This window comes from Wyeomyia smithii, chromosome 3 (genome assembly GCF_029784165.1).
Source record: "Wyeomyia smithii strain HCP4-BCI-WySm-NY-G18 chromosome 3, ASM2978416v1, whole genome shotgun sequence".
In the NCBI taxonomy this organism is placed as follows: Eukaryota; Metazoa; Arthropoda; class Insecta; order Diptera; family Culicidae; genus Wyeomyia; species Wyeomyia smithii.
The window spans coordinates 112,522,771-112,535,514 of record NC_073696.1 but is presented as its reverse complement, the minus strand read 5'-3'; the positions used below and the strand labels follow the sequence as shown (position 1 = coordinate 112,535,514).

Below are 12,744 nucleotides of genomic sequence, written 5' to 3'. Positions count from 1 at the left end.
TCCGCGTGCAGTTACCAGTCGGAAGGGGGTTTTTCTTCCGAAAAGGAAAAACGAGAGAATCCTTACTTGCGCGTTCTGGGCGATTGTTCAACGGCAAGCAGCCCGGCTTTGATTTGGTGGGAGGCAAAAACTATTCTCTTGGGGAAAAGCTCACAAACAGTGAGGAGAGTTTCATGAGCATGCGCATGCAAGTCTTCTGTTAGGTTCGGTCATGTTCGCTGAGGCTCGGCTCCAACCGGCTGCTTTGAGAGCGCTTCGTCGGTCGTTCAAAATCCTCTCCCGGTTGGGGTGGAACTCACTGACGCGATAATGTGTGAAAATGTAAACAATGAGAGATTTTTCCACTGATGATGTCTTTCATCGGATGCTGGTCCAGAGATTGGTTTTGTTTCGGTATGTTTTCATAGTGGAAATATGTTTCTGGCGAGAAAAATGTAGAAAATGCGAGAGAGAAAAATATAGTTCGGAACGTAAACATTGGGAGCGTTTGTTTTGTTGTTGCTGCTGATCGTGCTGATAGGATAATGATAATGATGTTGAATGACGATGACGAGTAAGGCTGAGGCTGCCGTCTCTAACACTGCCGAGCGAGTCTCGATGGCAATTGTGAAGTCCTGCATACGGGTTTTGCTTCTGATGATGAATAAATATTAAATTGGCGTTCCAGCGAGATAAACGGGCCCTCCGCGTGGAAACTGTTGGATGTTTCTTTTCAGTGTCGTTTCGGATGCGCTCTTGGGTGGAAGTGTTTTTCGCGGACTCGTGCTGTTATCTCTGTGATTGATAGCGGATCAAGATAGTTGTTAGGTTCGGTGATCTGCGACAGTTATGTAGTTTTGGAAAAGGTTGTTGTTCAGTTCGAATTGATCGGTTTCAAAGTGGCTTCCCATTGCTTCACGCACCCCAAAGTGTTTCGAGTTGGGTAAACATCCGTGTTTAATTTAGTCCAACATGTGAATACATTAATTTACTGGCGTGTTGATGGAGGGTTAATCGTTCGCACATTCCAAGCTATTAAATGGCGCTCTCAGAATGATTGATGATTCTCTTGTGGAAGATTTTCGTTTCGTGTTCTAGATAGTAGCATGTTGATAATAGTGAATAATTGATGATCATGCCTCGATCCCTCCTAAACCAGTGCCATTAGTAGTCATATTAGTGGATGAGATTTGTGGTTGCATAACTAGAGGGGTTGCCGGTAAGACAAATCACAGGAGGAAGTACGCGTAGGTGATTCTGAATTGATTCTGACACCTAGAGGCTAATCCAGTTCCGTTGTTTTATCCTGGTGGCTAACTGCCAAATCGCTGATACACAAACATATACAGACAAAGAGCAAAAGAAAGCACGTCGCAGTGACGACAGTCAGGTCAACCGCAGCCCTTGAGGTCTTGGGTGGTGCAACGTATTCTTGCCGCTCGGTTCGTAATTGATTGCACTTACCGAGTAGGATGGCCCCCGTTCGTGGTGGTGTGGGGGCCCTCCTGATGCTACTATTGCTGCGGGGGGTCACAGCACTGCTGCTGATGCATTTTGCGATGATTGCGACTCGGCAAACGGAGTCAGCTGCTGCACCTTCGTCCAACACCGGAATGGCCGCGAATGGTAAGTCTAGACGTTAATTACATAAGATGTAAGCCGGAAAACGACTGGTCTAGCCGGTCCGTCTGTCTGTGGGTAACCAGCTCTGACCACGTGCTTACAGATGCCACTTACTGTCTAACGAAAGGTGTGACTTTCGTGGTATGTTTTGAGACAAAAAAAACATGGGAAAATGCAACGATCGTCACGTACATTTGCGGAAAAATTTGCGAATTAGAAGAGTTTTCGTCCGGTTCATACACTTTAGTGTTCTTTAGTGTATAGGTTAGTCGATCCGTAATGTTGGGAAGGAGAATCCATCTGAGAAACGTCGACATTTATAGACGTGCTAAGAATATTGACAGATGGCAAAAGAGCAGCTCAATTGATGATTTATTTTAGTCTCATGATTTGTGTACTTGTCTGTCAAGTCTTGTTAATTGGTAGCCTGCTGATATCTCAAATTTGAACGTATACACTGAAGTCGCTGTTCGCGCTGGGAATACGCAGGCTGTAAAAAACAGATTCCGAGATTCGCTTAGAAAAATGCATAAATTCCGAAATCTGCGAGCAAAACATTTCACTAGTAAAAAGTTTCCAATTATATCTGCTAATTACTTTCGAGAAAAACTAAACAGCAGTGTGATTTCTACTTGCGAATTAAGATGAAAATCAGAAAGGAAATACAAAAGTTAAGTAAAACCGACCAATATTCGGCGATTATATTCTGGAAACGCAGTTACCGTGGAATGGGGTGAAGTTGATCACCTGAAAATGGGGTGTAATTGATCACCTGAAAATTCGTAATAAAAAATACTAATCAAAAGATATTGCTCTTACAACACTAGGCAACGTTAACGTGTCCTTAAACGCAACTTTTGCATGATTCACATACCTGTCAAAGTTAACCCTTGCATGCCCGGTGCAATTTTTCATATTTTCGAAAAATTCTTCTAAATCAGTCAAAACTCAATCACATTTGATCAAACAAGTTTCCAAATAACAAAAAAAGTATTAAAGTAATATTAGTTGAGGGTTAATTACGTTAAATTTGGAAAAGTGAGTAAAGTTTGATAAAAGTTAAAAAAATATAATTTTCAACAATGATCATTCCATACCACTGATGAATTCGCAGGAAACCACAAAGATTTTAAATTCAGAGCTAGTTTTTGAGCTTTTGCAACAAGCCGAATTGAAATCGGTCTAACGACGATCAAATAAGAGCAAATTTAGCAACAAGCAGCTCATGAACCAAAATAAATAAATTTTAACCTAAAATATCGTTATTTTCGTTTCCAAACTAGCTGTAAATGATACTTTTCAGTACAGAAATCATCATTTATCTTTAGCATATCGAAAAAAAAGCACATTGCCAAAAGAATGTATGGATTTCAATGGTGATCAATTTCACCCCAATTTACCTCATAGTACCTTAAAGAATTTTCGAATTTATTTCATGAAGTAGACTATAGAAACTTCACCAATAGCCATAGAGGTTTACTGGTGCACATATCAGTACTTGTTTTAAAAATATACTATTTCGGGAAAATTGCACATGAAGCTAGTTGATTGGAAATTTTTATAAAAATTGATCAATTTCACCCCGTTCCATGGTACCAAAATCCCATTAAACGTATCGGGTAAAAACCGGCTCTACTGGGCAATCCAAGTAAAAATCCTTCCGGTAACGGTCAATGTTATTTAATCACATTCGTAAAAATTAACACCGATTTAATTTTTTTTTTAATTTTACCAGAAAAAAAAATCATATAGCCGATAATAAATCTGTGTCACAAACCAATCGACTAGCTTTGTCAGTTAAGTTCAATTCTGTGTGTTTGTAAACGCATGCGTGTATCGTGTTAGGTTTTATCTATTTACACGCTATAGATCACTACTGAAAAGTTTTTCGATCAGTATAACTATAATTATGCAACAATTTTTTGCCTTGGCCTATATGTATGATTTTTTGATGAAGTTTGATGCGAAAATAAATTTCCCGGAGTTTGAACATATTTCAACTTAAGCGGCAACAATGGCGCCATTTTGAATTTTTGAGAAACTAAAAATTTTTGATGTTTTTCGACGCTATTTTGTTATAAGACCAAATATCAAAATTCTAAGAGTTTGTCCACATATTAGCACCTTTTTACGCATCTTTTAGAAAAAGCAGATCTTAAATCGGACAAAAACTGAGCTCAAAACGGTGATTCTACGTAACCGATTTTGGCATAGTTTTAGTGTATTTCACAAAGCGAAATAATATCGATTATTTCTGAGCATTAATGGTAATTCGCTGATATCTTGAAGTGATAGTCAAATTATATCTTATCATGAGTAAAAAAGTCAACACGTCAGCGAAATTTAATAACTGTAATTATAACTTAGTAGTGTTTATCTAGTTAATCCAATTTGAAAACTTGATTCGTAAATTCCACAAAAACTTCATAGTGGTGGTAATTATTTTCATTATTTTACCATTCATAACTTCGGTAACGTACCGGGTAATGTCATTGAGGTCTTAAAAGTCCGGTTCGATTTCAACGGTAAAAGAAACCATGAATAAAATCACAGATAAAATACTACTGGCAACTACTATATTAGTAAGCACGCTCCCACATTAAAAAAATGTAATCTATATTTTAGGGAATTGCCTATGTTGAATGACAAATAGATATACAGAAATTTTGTGATTGTTGTGAATGTGAATATTTGTTACTGTCAATAATATTATTAATCCAAAAGCTATATTTCAGAAAGTTCAATACTGACGTGAACTTCAAAAAATCTTGTAGAGATGTAGAGATGTAGAGATTTTCATCGCGATAAACTATGGCTGAATGATACCACCTTGGCAATCTTCTTCGGCTTCTCTAGCAAATAGTTTTGCAATTTTACAATTTTAATGGTAATCAAATACACTGTAAACCGAAATGAGTCATAATTACATAAATTATTCGAATATTTAAATTTAAACATTTCCCTTTTTTCATCGCACCTTGTAAATACACTTTTTTTGAAAACTTGGGGCCTCGGGGTGACAGCTAAAGGTGTGAAAAGCACATATTATTATTATTTATTTAATTATAGTGACTTAACCGCCATATTCATTACTCTGTGAAAAAAGAAATGTTTGTGTAACATAAACACTTAAATATGTTTTCATTATTTGGGGTTTCGGCCACCGTTCAATTTTACCTCATGTGGATGGTTGACTTTTTTAGGTGATCAACCAAAATAGTCAACCATCTATATAAGACTGAAAAATCTTGCTTAAAGGTTGCAAGTTTCAGTTTTTCTATAAGGCCGATTGTATGAAAACTGAATAATACTTGCTTACCTGCCTTCTTGCTTATGATCGAAGATATACATGGCTCCATTATCTCCAATTTCTTGACTGTTCCACGCGACTTGAATATTACCCACCTGGTTTGACCACTTACCGCGCTGGGCTCCTCTTCTGTACCATTATTACCATTTTTGCTTAAATTTTTTTTAAGGTTTCATTATGTGCCCCACCGATTGTAACTGTCCAGTTTAAACGACACACTCTGAATTAAAACTTTTGTGAAGTCCGCAGTAGGTACGACATTCGGCTATAAGGTGTTTTCAAAATTCCTCGCTCGAATCTGACGTCGCTATTGAACCGAGGTTCCTCTGCTTCGAACTATCTCCGTCGATTACGCTGGTCGAGTTATAGGTACAACCAATACGAACAACTTTGCCGAAGACACAAAATTCGTATCTCTTTCTCAAATCGACTTAGAGATTTTTTATTTAAAAAAAACAGTCAAAACACATTCTTCAATGATACATAACGACGTACACGGCGAGCAATCACTCTGTGCTTTCCGACGCACTTCTAACCAAACTAGCTACTTCTAAATTACCAAACTAGTTTGAGCTCTACGGCAAAACTTGTGTTGACCAGTGTAAATCATTCAAATCCGTTGATCCTATTGCGAGTGATGGCTGTCCTTACGGACAAATAAGTGAATTTATCAAAACAAAAACAATTTATCTCAAACTCAAACACATCACCTTTTGAAAACTCACTAATAAAATTTAACTTGTTCGCCAGTGTGTTCAACAATATGGTATTTAATCCCGGGCTGCCGACGGATATTGTTTCAAGACTTCCATACTTTTATGTTTTTAGAGCAAACTTGGACCTCCAACGCACAGTGGTTCTGTTTTCTAAAAAGGGCGTTCATAAATATTGTTTTCCTATGTCTTGAATTCTAAACGTCAATCTAAGTGTATTTTTCGATGCTGAATGCGAAAATCACATCTATTTTGATGTATTTTTTATAGGTTCGTGGTCAAGGGTCATCTAAAAGTACTGTTATATTGTACCAACATCACTCTTTAACGTATGAGGAAAAAAAACCGAACAAACTTTCAATTCCAAATTAAAATCTTGCGCAACTTATTTTTCTATACTTGTTTGTTTATTCAAGTAATGTAACTCATTTACAAACCTCATAGGAAAAACTCAGCTCCACATTGCGCTGATTTCCTGATACTTTGGAGTACTTGCTTTATAGCTTCCTGAATTCCGGATGTTTCAATTGTTTTGAGCTTCTTCTTGATTTTTCGCTCAAACAATCGACGTTTTTTGCTCTGTAACCTTTATGGTAGACCATTCGCTTCAAATTTGCTCGGAAAATTTCAACAGACTGCAGCAGTGGCACATTTTGAGGATTGTTTTCTTTCGGAATAAACCCGATATTGCCTTGCCGCAAATCCGCTAGAGTTGCATTAGTATAGTTTGACAATGCAAGGTCTGGCCGAAACACTACTTTGTCATTTTTAAGGTAGGTACTTATATTTATAGTTTTAAACCCATTTTATGCAGATACTAGTTCATCGTTGTTTAATCAATCGGATATTTATTGCCCAGCTTACGATATGATTACGCCGACCGACCAGGCGTTTCCACCCTTAATTTCGCTCGAGCTTTGCTCTCTTGCAAAGTGGATTTTCGTCCGGAACCAGATTTTTTTTTAAGGTATTTCCATTCTCGAAGAGTTTGTCAATAATGTAGATAAATGTTTTTTTTTCTATATCCAAGATCTTAAGGAGAGTGGAACACTTCACTTATAGATTTTTCTTCATTTCGCTCACAAAAATTGCAAATCAATTTACGACGATCTTCTTTCGACCACGCCCTTTTCCCAACTAAGCGTCACTTGACAGAATCGACTAGTCGTGTTACCAGTTATATAAAAGTGGATCTTCATTTTGTGGAGGAGGATTTTTCGATTTTTGCAGCACTTCGAAATCTTAGACCAATTTAAAAGTTGTTCGGATTTTTTTCCTCACACGTTACTACTTTTTCTTAATTATGCAATTTCTCAAACTTCCATTGTTCGTTACCAGAAATTTCGTGAGACATATAAAACAAATGTGTTTCTCGATGTGTTTAAATTTAAAAATTAAGTGAATGTTTAGTTCACAGCATTTATTTAATATGGCACAATACATATTAAGGCAATTATAATGAACAAAATAATATAGTTCACAAAATGTCTTAAAAAGTGATGAAATATAAATCTTTGTGCGTTCTTCTTAAGCTGACCACGAGAAGGAAATGTTCTCTACTTGGTGGTGTTATCATTGTTCGATAATAAAAGATCGATCTGCTCTACCTCATTCAACTATGTGGCATATATTTTTATGCAGCTGCTCTTTGTTCTCTTAGATTATTTATTTCCAGTGTGGCAGTGTACTGATAATCGGGTGCAAATGTAATGCATTCGAGCTTAATATTCATCTAGTTTCAAGTTATAATAATCCCACAGCGATGAGTGTAAAGATTCTAAAAATTTTTGTATCTTCTCATGAATCCTACCAAATTTTCCTACTCAAATTTTAAAGATGTGCATTTTGGGTAATGTAGGGGGAATAGGGGCATAATGAGCACCCTAACTTGGTTGCTGATTTAAGCATGGAAAACGACAAAAATTTTGAGTTGTCTTCAGTGCAAAACTTGAATTAACTATCTATAATTAAAGGTACACTATTCACAAATTGAAAAATTTATCGTATAATGGTGAAAAACACAAATTAGATTCATGCATCAAAAACTAAAAATCAGTCGATGTGTGGGGCACAATGAGCACCCCACTGGGGCATAATGAGCACCCACGGGGTATAATGAGCACTCTTATAGAACATATCTTGAAACTGTGTAGAAGTACAACTAATGGGCCAACGTTTGTCACGAGATGCCGTTATACTTGGCGGCTTGTTTCGTGAATGTCCCGTCGCGCCTTATGGTGGCCAATTCTGCCTGCAGTCCCTTTTTCTGATCGATTCGGTTTCAAAGTTTTTCTAAAATATGTTCGCACCATCACTGTAAACAAACACTGACTATGGAAACAGACAAACTCACAAGTCTACTGAGATTAATTTTACGTAAGTTTATGTGACAAGGTGTGCTCATTTCACCCCACCTAAAGGTGACCATTTCGCTCCTATCGAAATAATTAAAGTTAACATGAGATTTGAACACTAATTATAGCTTTAAATCAAAACTCCAATGTTGGTGAAATTTGGGGTACGACCCATACGTTATATTGATGTGTCTACATACTTGATTGAGCCATTTAAACGACCGTAGAAGCTTATTTTGTAATAATAATAATTTTTCCAACATCCGGGAACCAAGTTGATTTTTTCAAATTATTTCCATATTTTAAACAGACAAATCACTTTTGTTCTACATAGAGAGATACTGTAGTAACTACAGAAGAGTTCCACATACCACATTGTATTAAAAATGCGTAGTTTCGCATAAAAGGGGGTGCCCATTTCGCCCCGTGTGCTCATTATGCCCCTAATCCCCCTACATCTAAGCAATGAACCTAGAATTATGATGACGTATGATATGATTCGTCGAAAAGGGGTTACGAAATATTACTGCAGAAGAAAACACTCAAATCCAAAACAAAAACGAAGAAGAAATCCAAAAACTGACCAATTTGTATTCACTTTTCACAAACCAGTCGGCAGGTCTCGGCACCCAAATTGCGTTTTGGAAATATAAACGATACCTAACGAACATTTTGATGCATTGCGCTCACGTAAATTCGCTTAAGAACATTGTTGAATTGACATATGAAAATACATTGGTGGTATCTATTTATATCAAAATGTACCTATTTCACCGTTGGCTCAATCGTTGACAACACAATACAACATTCTTAAAACCACTAGAGAAGGACCTCAATATCAAAAAATCACTTTGGAATACTTGAATTCACTGGAAAGGGGTGAAATTGCACTTAACTTAATAACATACTTTTTACAGCTGTTTAAAAGAGAGAACTGTGCGCACTTCCAAGCTCCAAAGAAAACCATTCCTTCGTAATACAATACAATAATTGATGCCATTATTAACTTCAGACTACAAAGGATGCTGAGAAGTGAAGAAATACTAAAATTATGAAATTTGATTTTTGACTTCATGACCTATGAGGGAACCACAGTGCAACGTACCGCAGACAACGAAACTCTTATTGCTCAGGTCCGGTGAACTCACCGGACATTTCGAGGTCGAAACGAACCCTGGAAAATGTTCCGCAATTCAGAGTTGAGGTTTCTTCGTTGTGTCCGGCGCCGAGTCCTTTTCGAAAAACTAATCTGGGTACCAAAATGCCGACGTGCTCACGGTTCGATGACCTTCTGTAGAGTTTTAGTTCCCGCTATGGACAAAAACCAACAAGGTTCGGCTCAAACTATAACCGATGATTTCGAGAAATGTTCGGCTTCAAGCGACCGCAATGAGCCGTTTGACATTATAGAAAAACAGTCATGCGAATTAGGGATCTGTTTTCTGCAATTATTTCTTCTTAATCATCAAATGTCATACAGTCTTAGTCCTTACGGATGCAGAACGGATTCTTTTAGCCAGCACTTTCTTCACTATTCTTCGCTCCCAGGTATTCCGCTTCTCTCCATCAGCACTTACTTTTACTTTTACTTTACTTACTTATTTTGTTGGCTAATGGACCGTTCACCGGTCTAGGGCCGAACGAATTAGAGATGTCCAGCTTCTTCTGTCTTGGGCAGCCGTTCTCCAGTCTCCTCGTACACCACCAGATCGTGCATTTTCTTCCACCGCCCACATCCACCGCGTGCGAGGCCTACCACGGAGCCGACGGCTTCTTCCTGGTTCTCTACTGAAGATAGTTTTGGCGGCACTCTCGTCAGGCATTCTGGCTACATGCCCAGCCCACTGAAGCCTGCCCCGCTGTATTACCTTCACTATATCAGCATGTTTGTATACCTGGTACAACTCGTGATTCATGCGTCTGCGCCACACTCCATCTTCCAGTTCACCGCCAAGTATCGATCGCAGAACTTTACGCTCAAAAACTCCGAGCACTCGTCGATCAGCTTCCTTCAGCGTCCATGCTTCATGTCCGTAAAGGGCCACCGGGAGTATCAGCGTCCTATACAACGCTAGTTTTGTGCGAGTTTGCAAACTACGGGACCTTAGCTGGTTAAGTAGTCCGTAGAAGGCCTGTTCGCAGCTGCAACTCGTCGTTTCACTTCACGGCTCATATCGTTGTCACATGTCACAAGTGTACCAAGATAAACGAATTAATCAACCACTTCAAATCATTCCCCATCTATCTCCACCTCACCACTAACACCACGGGGACTTCCACGCTCTCTGTCAGCTACCATGTACTTCGTTTTGGCAGAGTTAATGACAAGCCCCAATCTCGCTCTTCCCTCTGAAAAGGTACGAAGGCCTTTTCTACGGCCTTACGGTTGATACCGATGATATCGATGTCGTCCGCAAAACCAAGAAGCATGTGAGATTTCGTGATGATCGTACCGTTTCTTTCCACGTTTGCTCTTCGTACTGCACTCTCAAGAGCGATGTTAAACAGTAAGTTCAAGAGCACCGAATCCCGGATAATTACGTTTTTCTGGTCCGCAAACTTTTTTCAATCGTCTGTTTAAAGTCGGCAGGTACTCTCGCTGCCAACGCTCCCAAAAACCGTCTGCTAGATATTGAGTTCTACCATAACTGCGCCGCAGCCTCTCCGCTAAATTCTCCGGGCTCCTTGATGGCAAATATGCTGTTAATGGACTCGTATGAAGTGATTCGAAGTCAATACCTCTCTAGTCTTTATCTTCCTTTACGTTCGTCAACGCATAAGTGATTGATCGAGAGTTGACTAGGTTTTCAGTTTCAATTGAAGCCGTCAGCGTGGCGCCGAAGGGAGGTTGAACAACCATCGAGGTTCCACTCCAGTGAATGTATCGGCGCATGCACTATTGATTTCCTTCAACAAACCTCTATTGGCTTCGACAAAAATTTTGTCATTGTCAGAAAAGATCTGCATCGGACTGACACGCCGTTTCACAAACCTTCTCATCACCATTTTGCACGATTCCATTCTTAGGCTGAACCCCACTACCATATGCACGCCATGAATGGTCTAACACCCTGTAGAGTGCAACCTATCGATTTTTCTTCTTTCGCTCAACACTCACTCCAATCGTTCCGAAATGGTCAGTTCCCATCTTCGAGGATGGATCGAGTTTTGCTAAACGTTGTTTAGGTAGTGGTAGTGGTATAATAAAATTTGCTTTGTGGACCTTACTCTACATGCACTCACGCATCATTTGATCTATTGAAGCGCGTAAGCAAGGATAGTAGCGCTGCCGAAGCTCATTAAGAACTGTTTCGTCACCACCATGGCCATATTGACGATGGGAATGCATAACCGACTTTCTTATTGCAGTGTGATTCTCTGGCAGGATGATTGGAAACCTGACATGAGAGCCCAACAAACAATTTTGTTGGATAACGGCTTGTTAAGCTATAGTTCAGCCAAAATCTACTGAACAATAGCTTATTAAACTGTAAATCAATAAAATAGTTTGCTGGGAGGCCCCATACTCAGCCTCTCCGGTTCGACCTTCCATCCGCAGAACATTATCCTAATTCAAAAACGGGGACAAACGAGTGTATTGGGCTCGATTTCTCTAACAGAAGCTCCTGGTTTGCAAGAGAATTCTTGTTTTTCACATGCGTTTTCACTTTATGTACAAATGCCTCTTCCTGCAGAATTCTCCACAGCAACGTTTCAGCGAGTAAATATTCCTCCTACCGCAATGGTATCACAGTAGCTGGGAGTCATTCATCGGCCTTACTACACTCGGTAACGCTTCGATCTCCATTTTCTTCTTCCGTCGACGACAATTGGATACATAACGATCTTTTGATACAGGAAATCTGGTCCCAGAAACTATCGGTTATGCGACTTGATTTTTGTTTCCTTACTCGCCTTTGTAAGATTATTTTTTTTTTTTTAAGGGGGGATTTGTTAGTAGCTCAAGTATTTATGATAAATATTAGTAAATAATGAGTATGTGTGTCCAATCACAAATGGTGACTTCTCAACACTGTTAGAAATTTGTAATTTTAATTGTTAGGATTTGTTTGCTTTCGCAATTAGGACTTATCATTTGTAGGGATTTAAACCTACTTGTCAGAAAAGGGGAAGTAAACTTACAACTAACTTAATTGCTAACTTATTGGCTATAAAGAGAGCTTATCGTAGCAATTGAGGATTGCAACGATTTTTGTCGAAAATTGTTAATAATTTTATTTGACATAGCTTCTAATGGTTCAACACCAGTAAGTCTATGTAATTCGAGTGTACCAAACCAAGGAGGACGCTTCAAAATCATTTTCAGAATTTTATTCTGAATCCTTTGGAGCGTTTTCTTCCTTGTTGAACAGCAACTTGACCAGATCGGTACAGCATAAAGCATTGCTGGTCTAAAAATTTGTTTGTAAATCAAAAGTTTGTTCTTTAAACAAAGTTTAGAATTCCTGTTAATGAGAGGATATAAACATCTCGTATATTTGATGCACTTGGCTTGTATACTCTCAATGTGCTCTTTGAAAATAAGTTTTTTATCATAAATTAGTCCCAAGTACTTAACCTTGTCGGACCAACTTAAAATAACCCCATTCATCTTGACAACGTGATTATTGTTTGGCTTGAGGAAAGAAGCCCTAGGCTTATGCGGAAAAATTATCATTTGAGTTTTAGAAGCATTGGGAGAGATTTTCCACTTTTGCAAGTAGGAAGAAAAAATATCTAAACTTTTCTGCAATCGACTGCATAT

The 12,744-nt window shown here is 38.5% G+C and overlaps 1 protein-coding gene across 1 annotated transcript in view; it reads left to right on the top strand.

The window, feature by feature from the left end:
- The first annotated feature begins 661 nt into the window (after positions 1–661).
- LOC129730832 (lachesin-like) overlaps positions 662–12,744 on the top strand; it is a 176,853-nt gene continuing 164,770 nt past the window's right edge. The window contains exon 1 of the mRNA XM_055690420.1: positions 662–1,605. Within this exon, the coding sequence (XP_055546395.1) occupies positions 1,452–1,605 (154 nt within the window). The 5' untranslated portion in view covers positions 662–1,451. The remainder of the gene's footprint in view (positions 1,606–12,744) is intronic.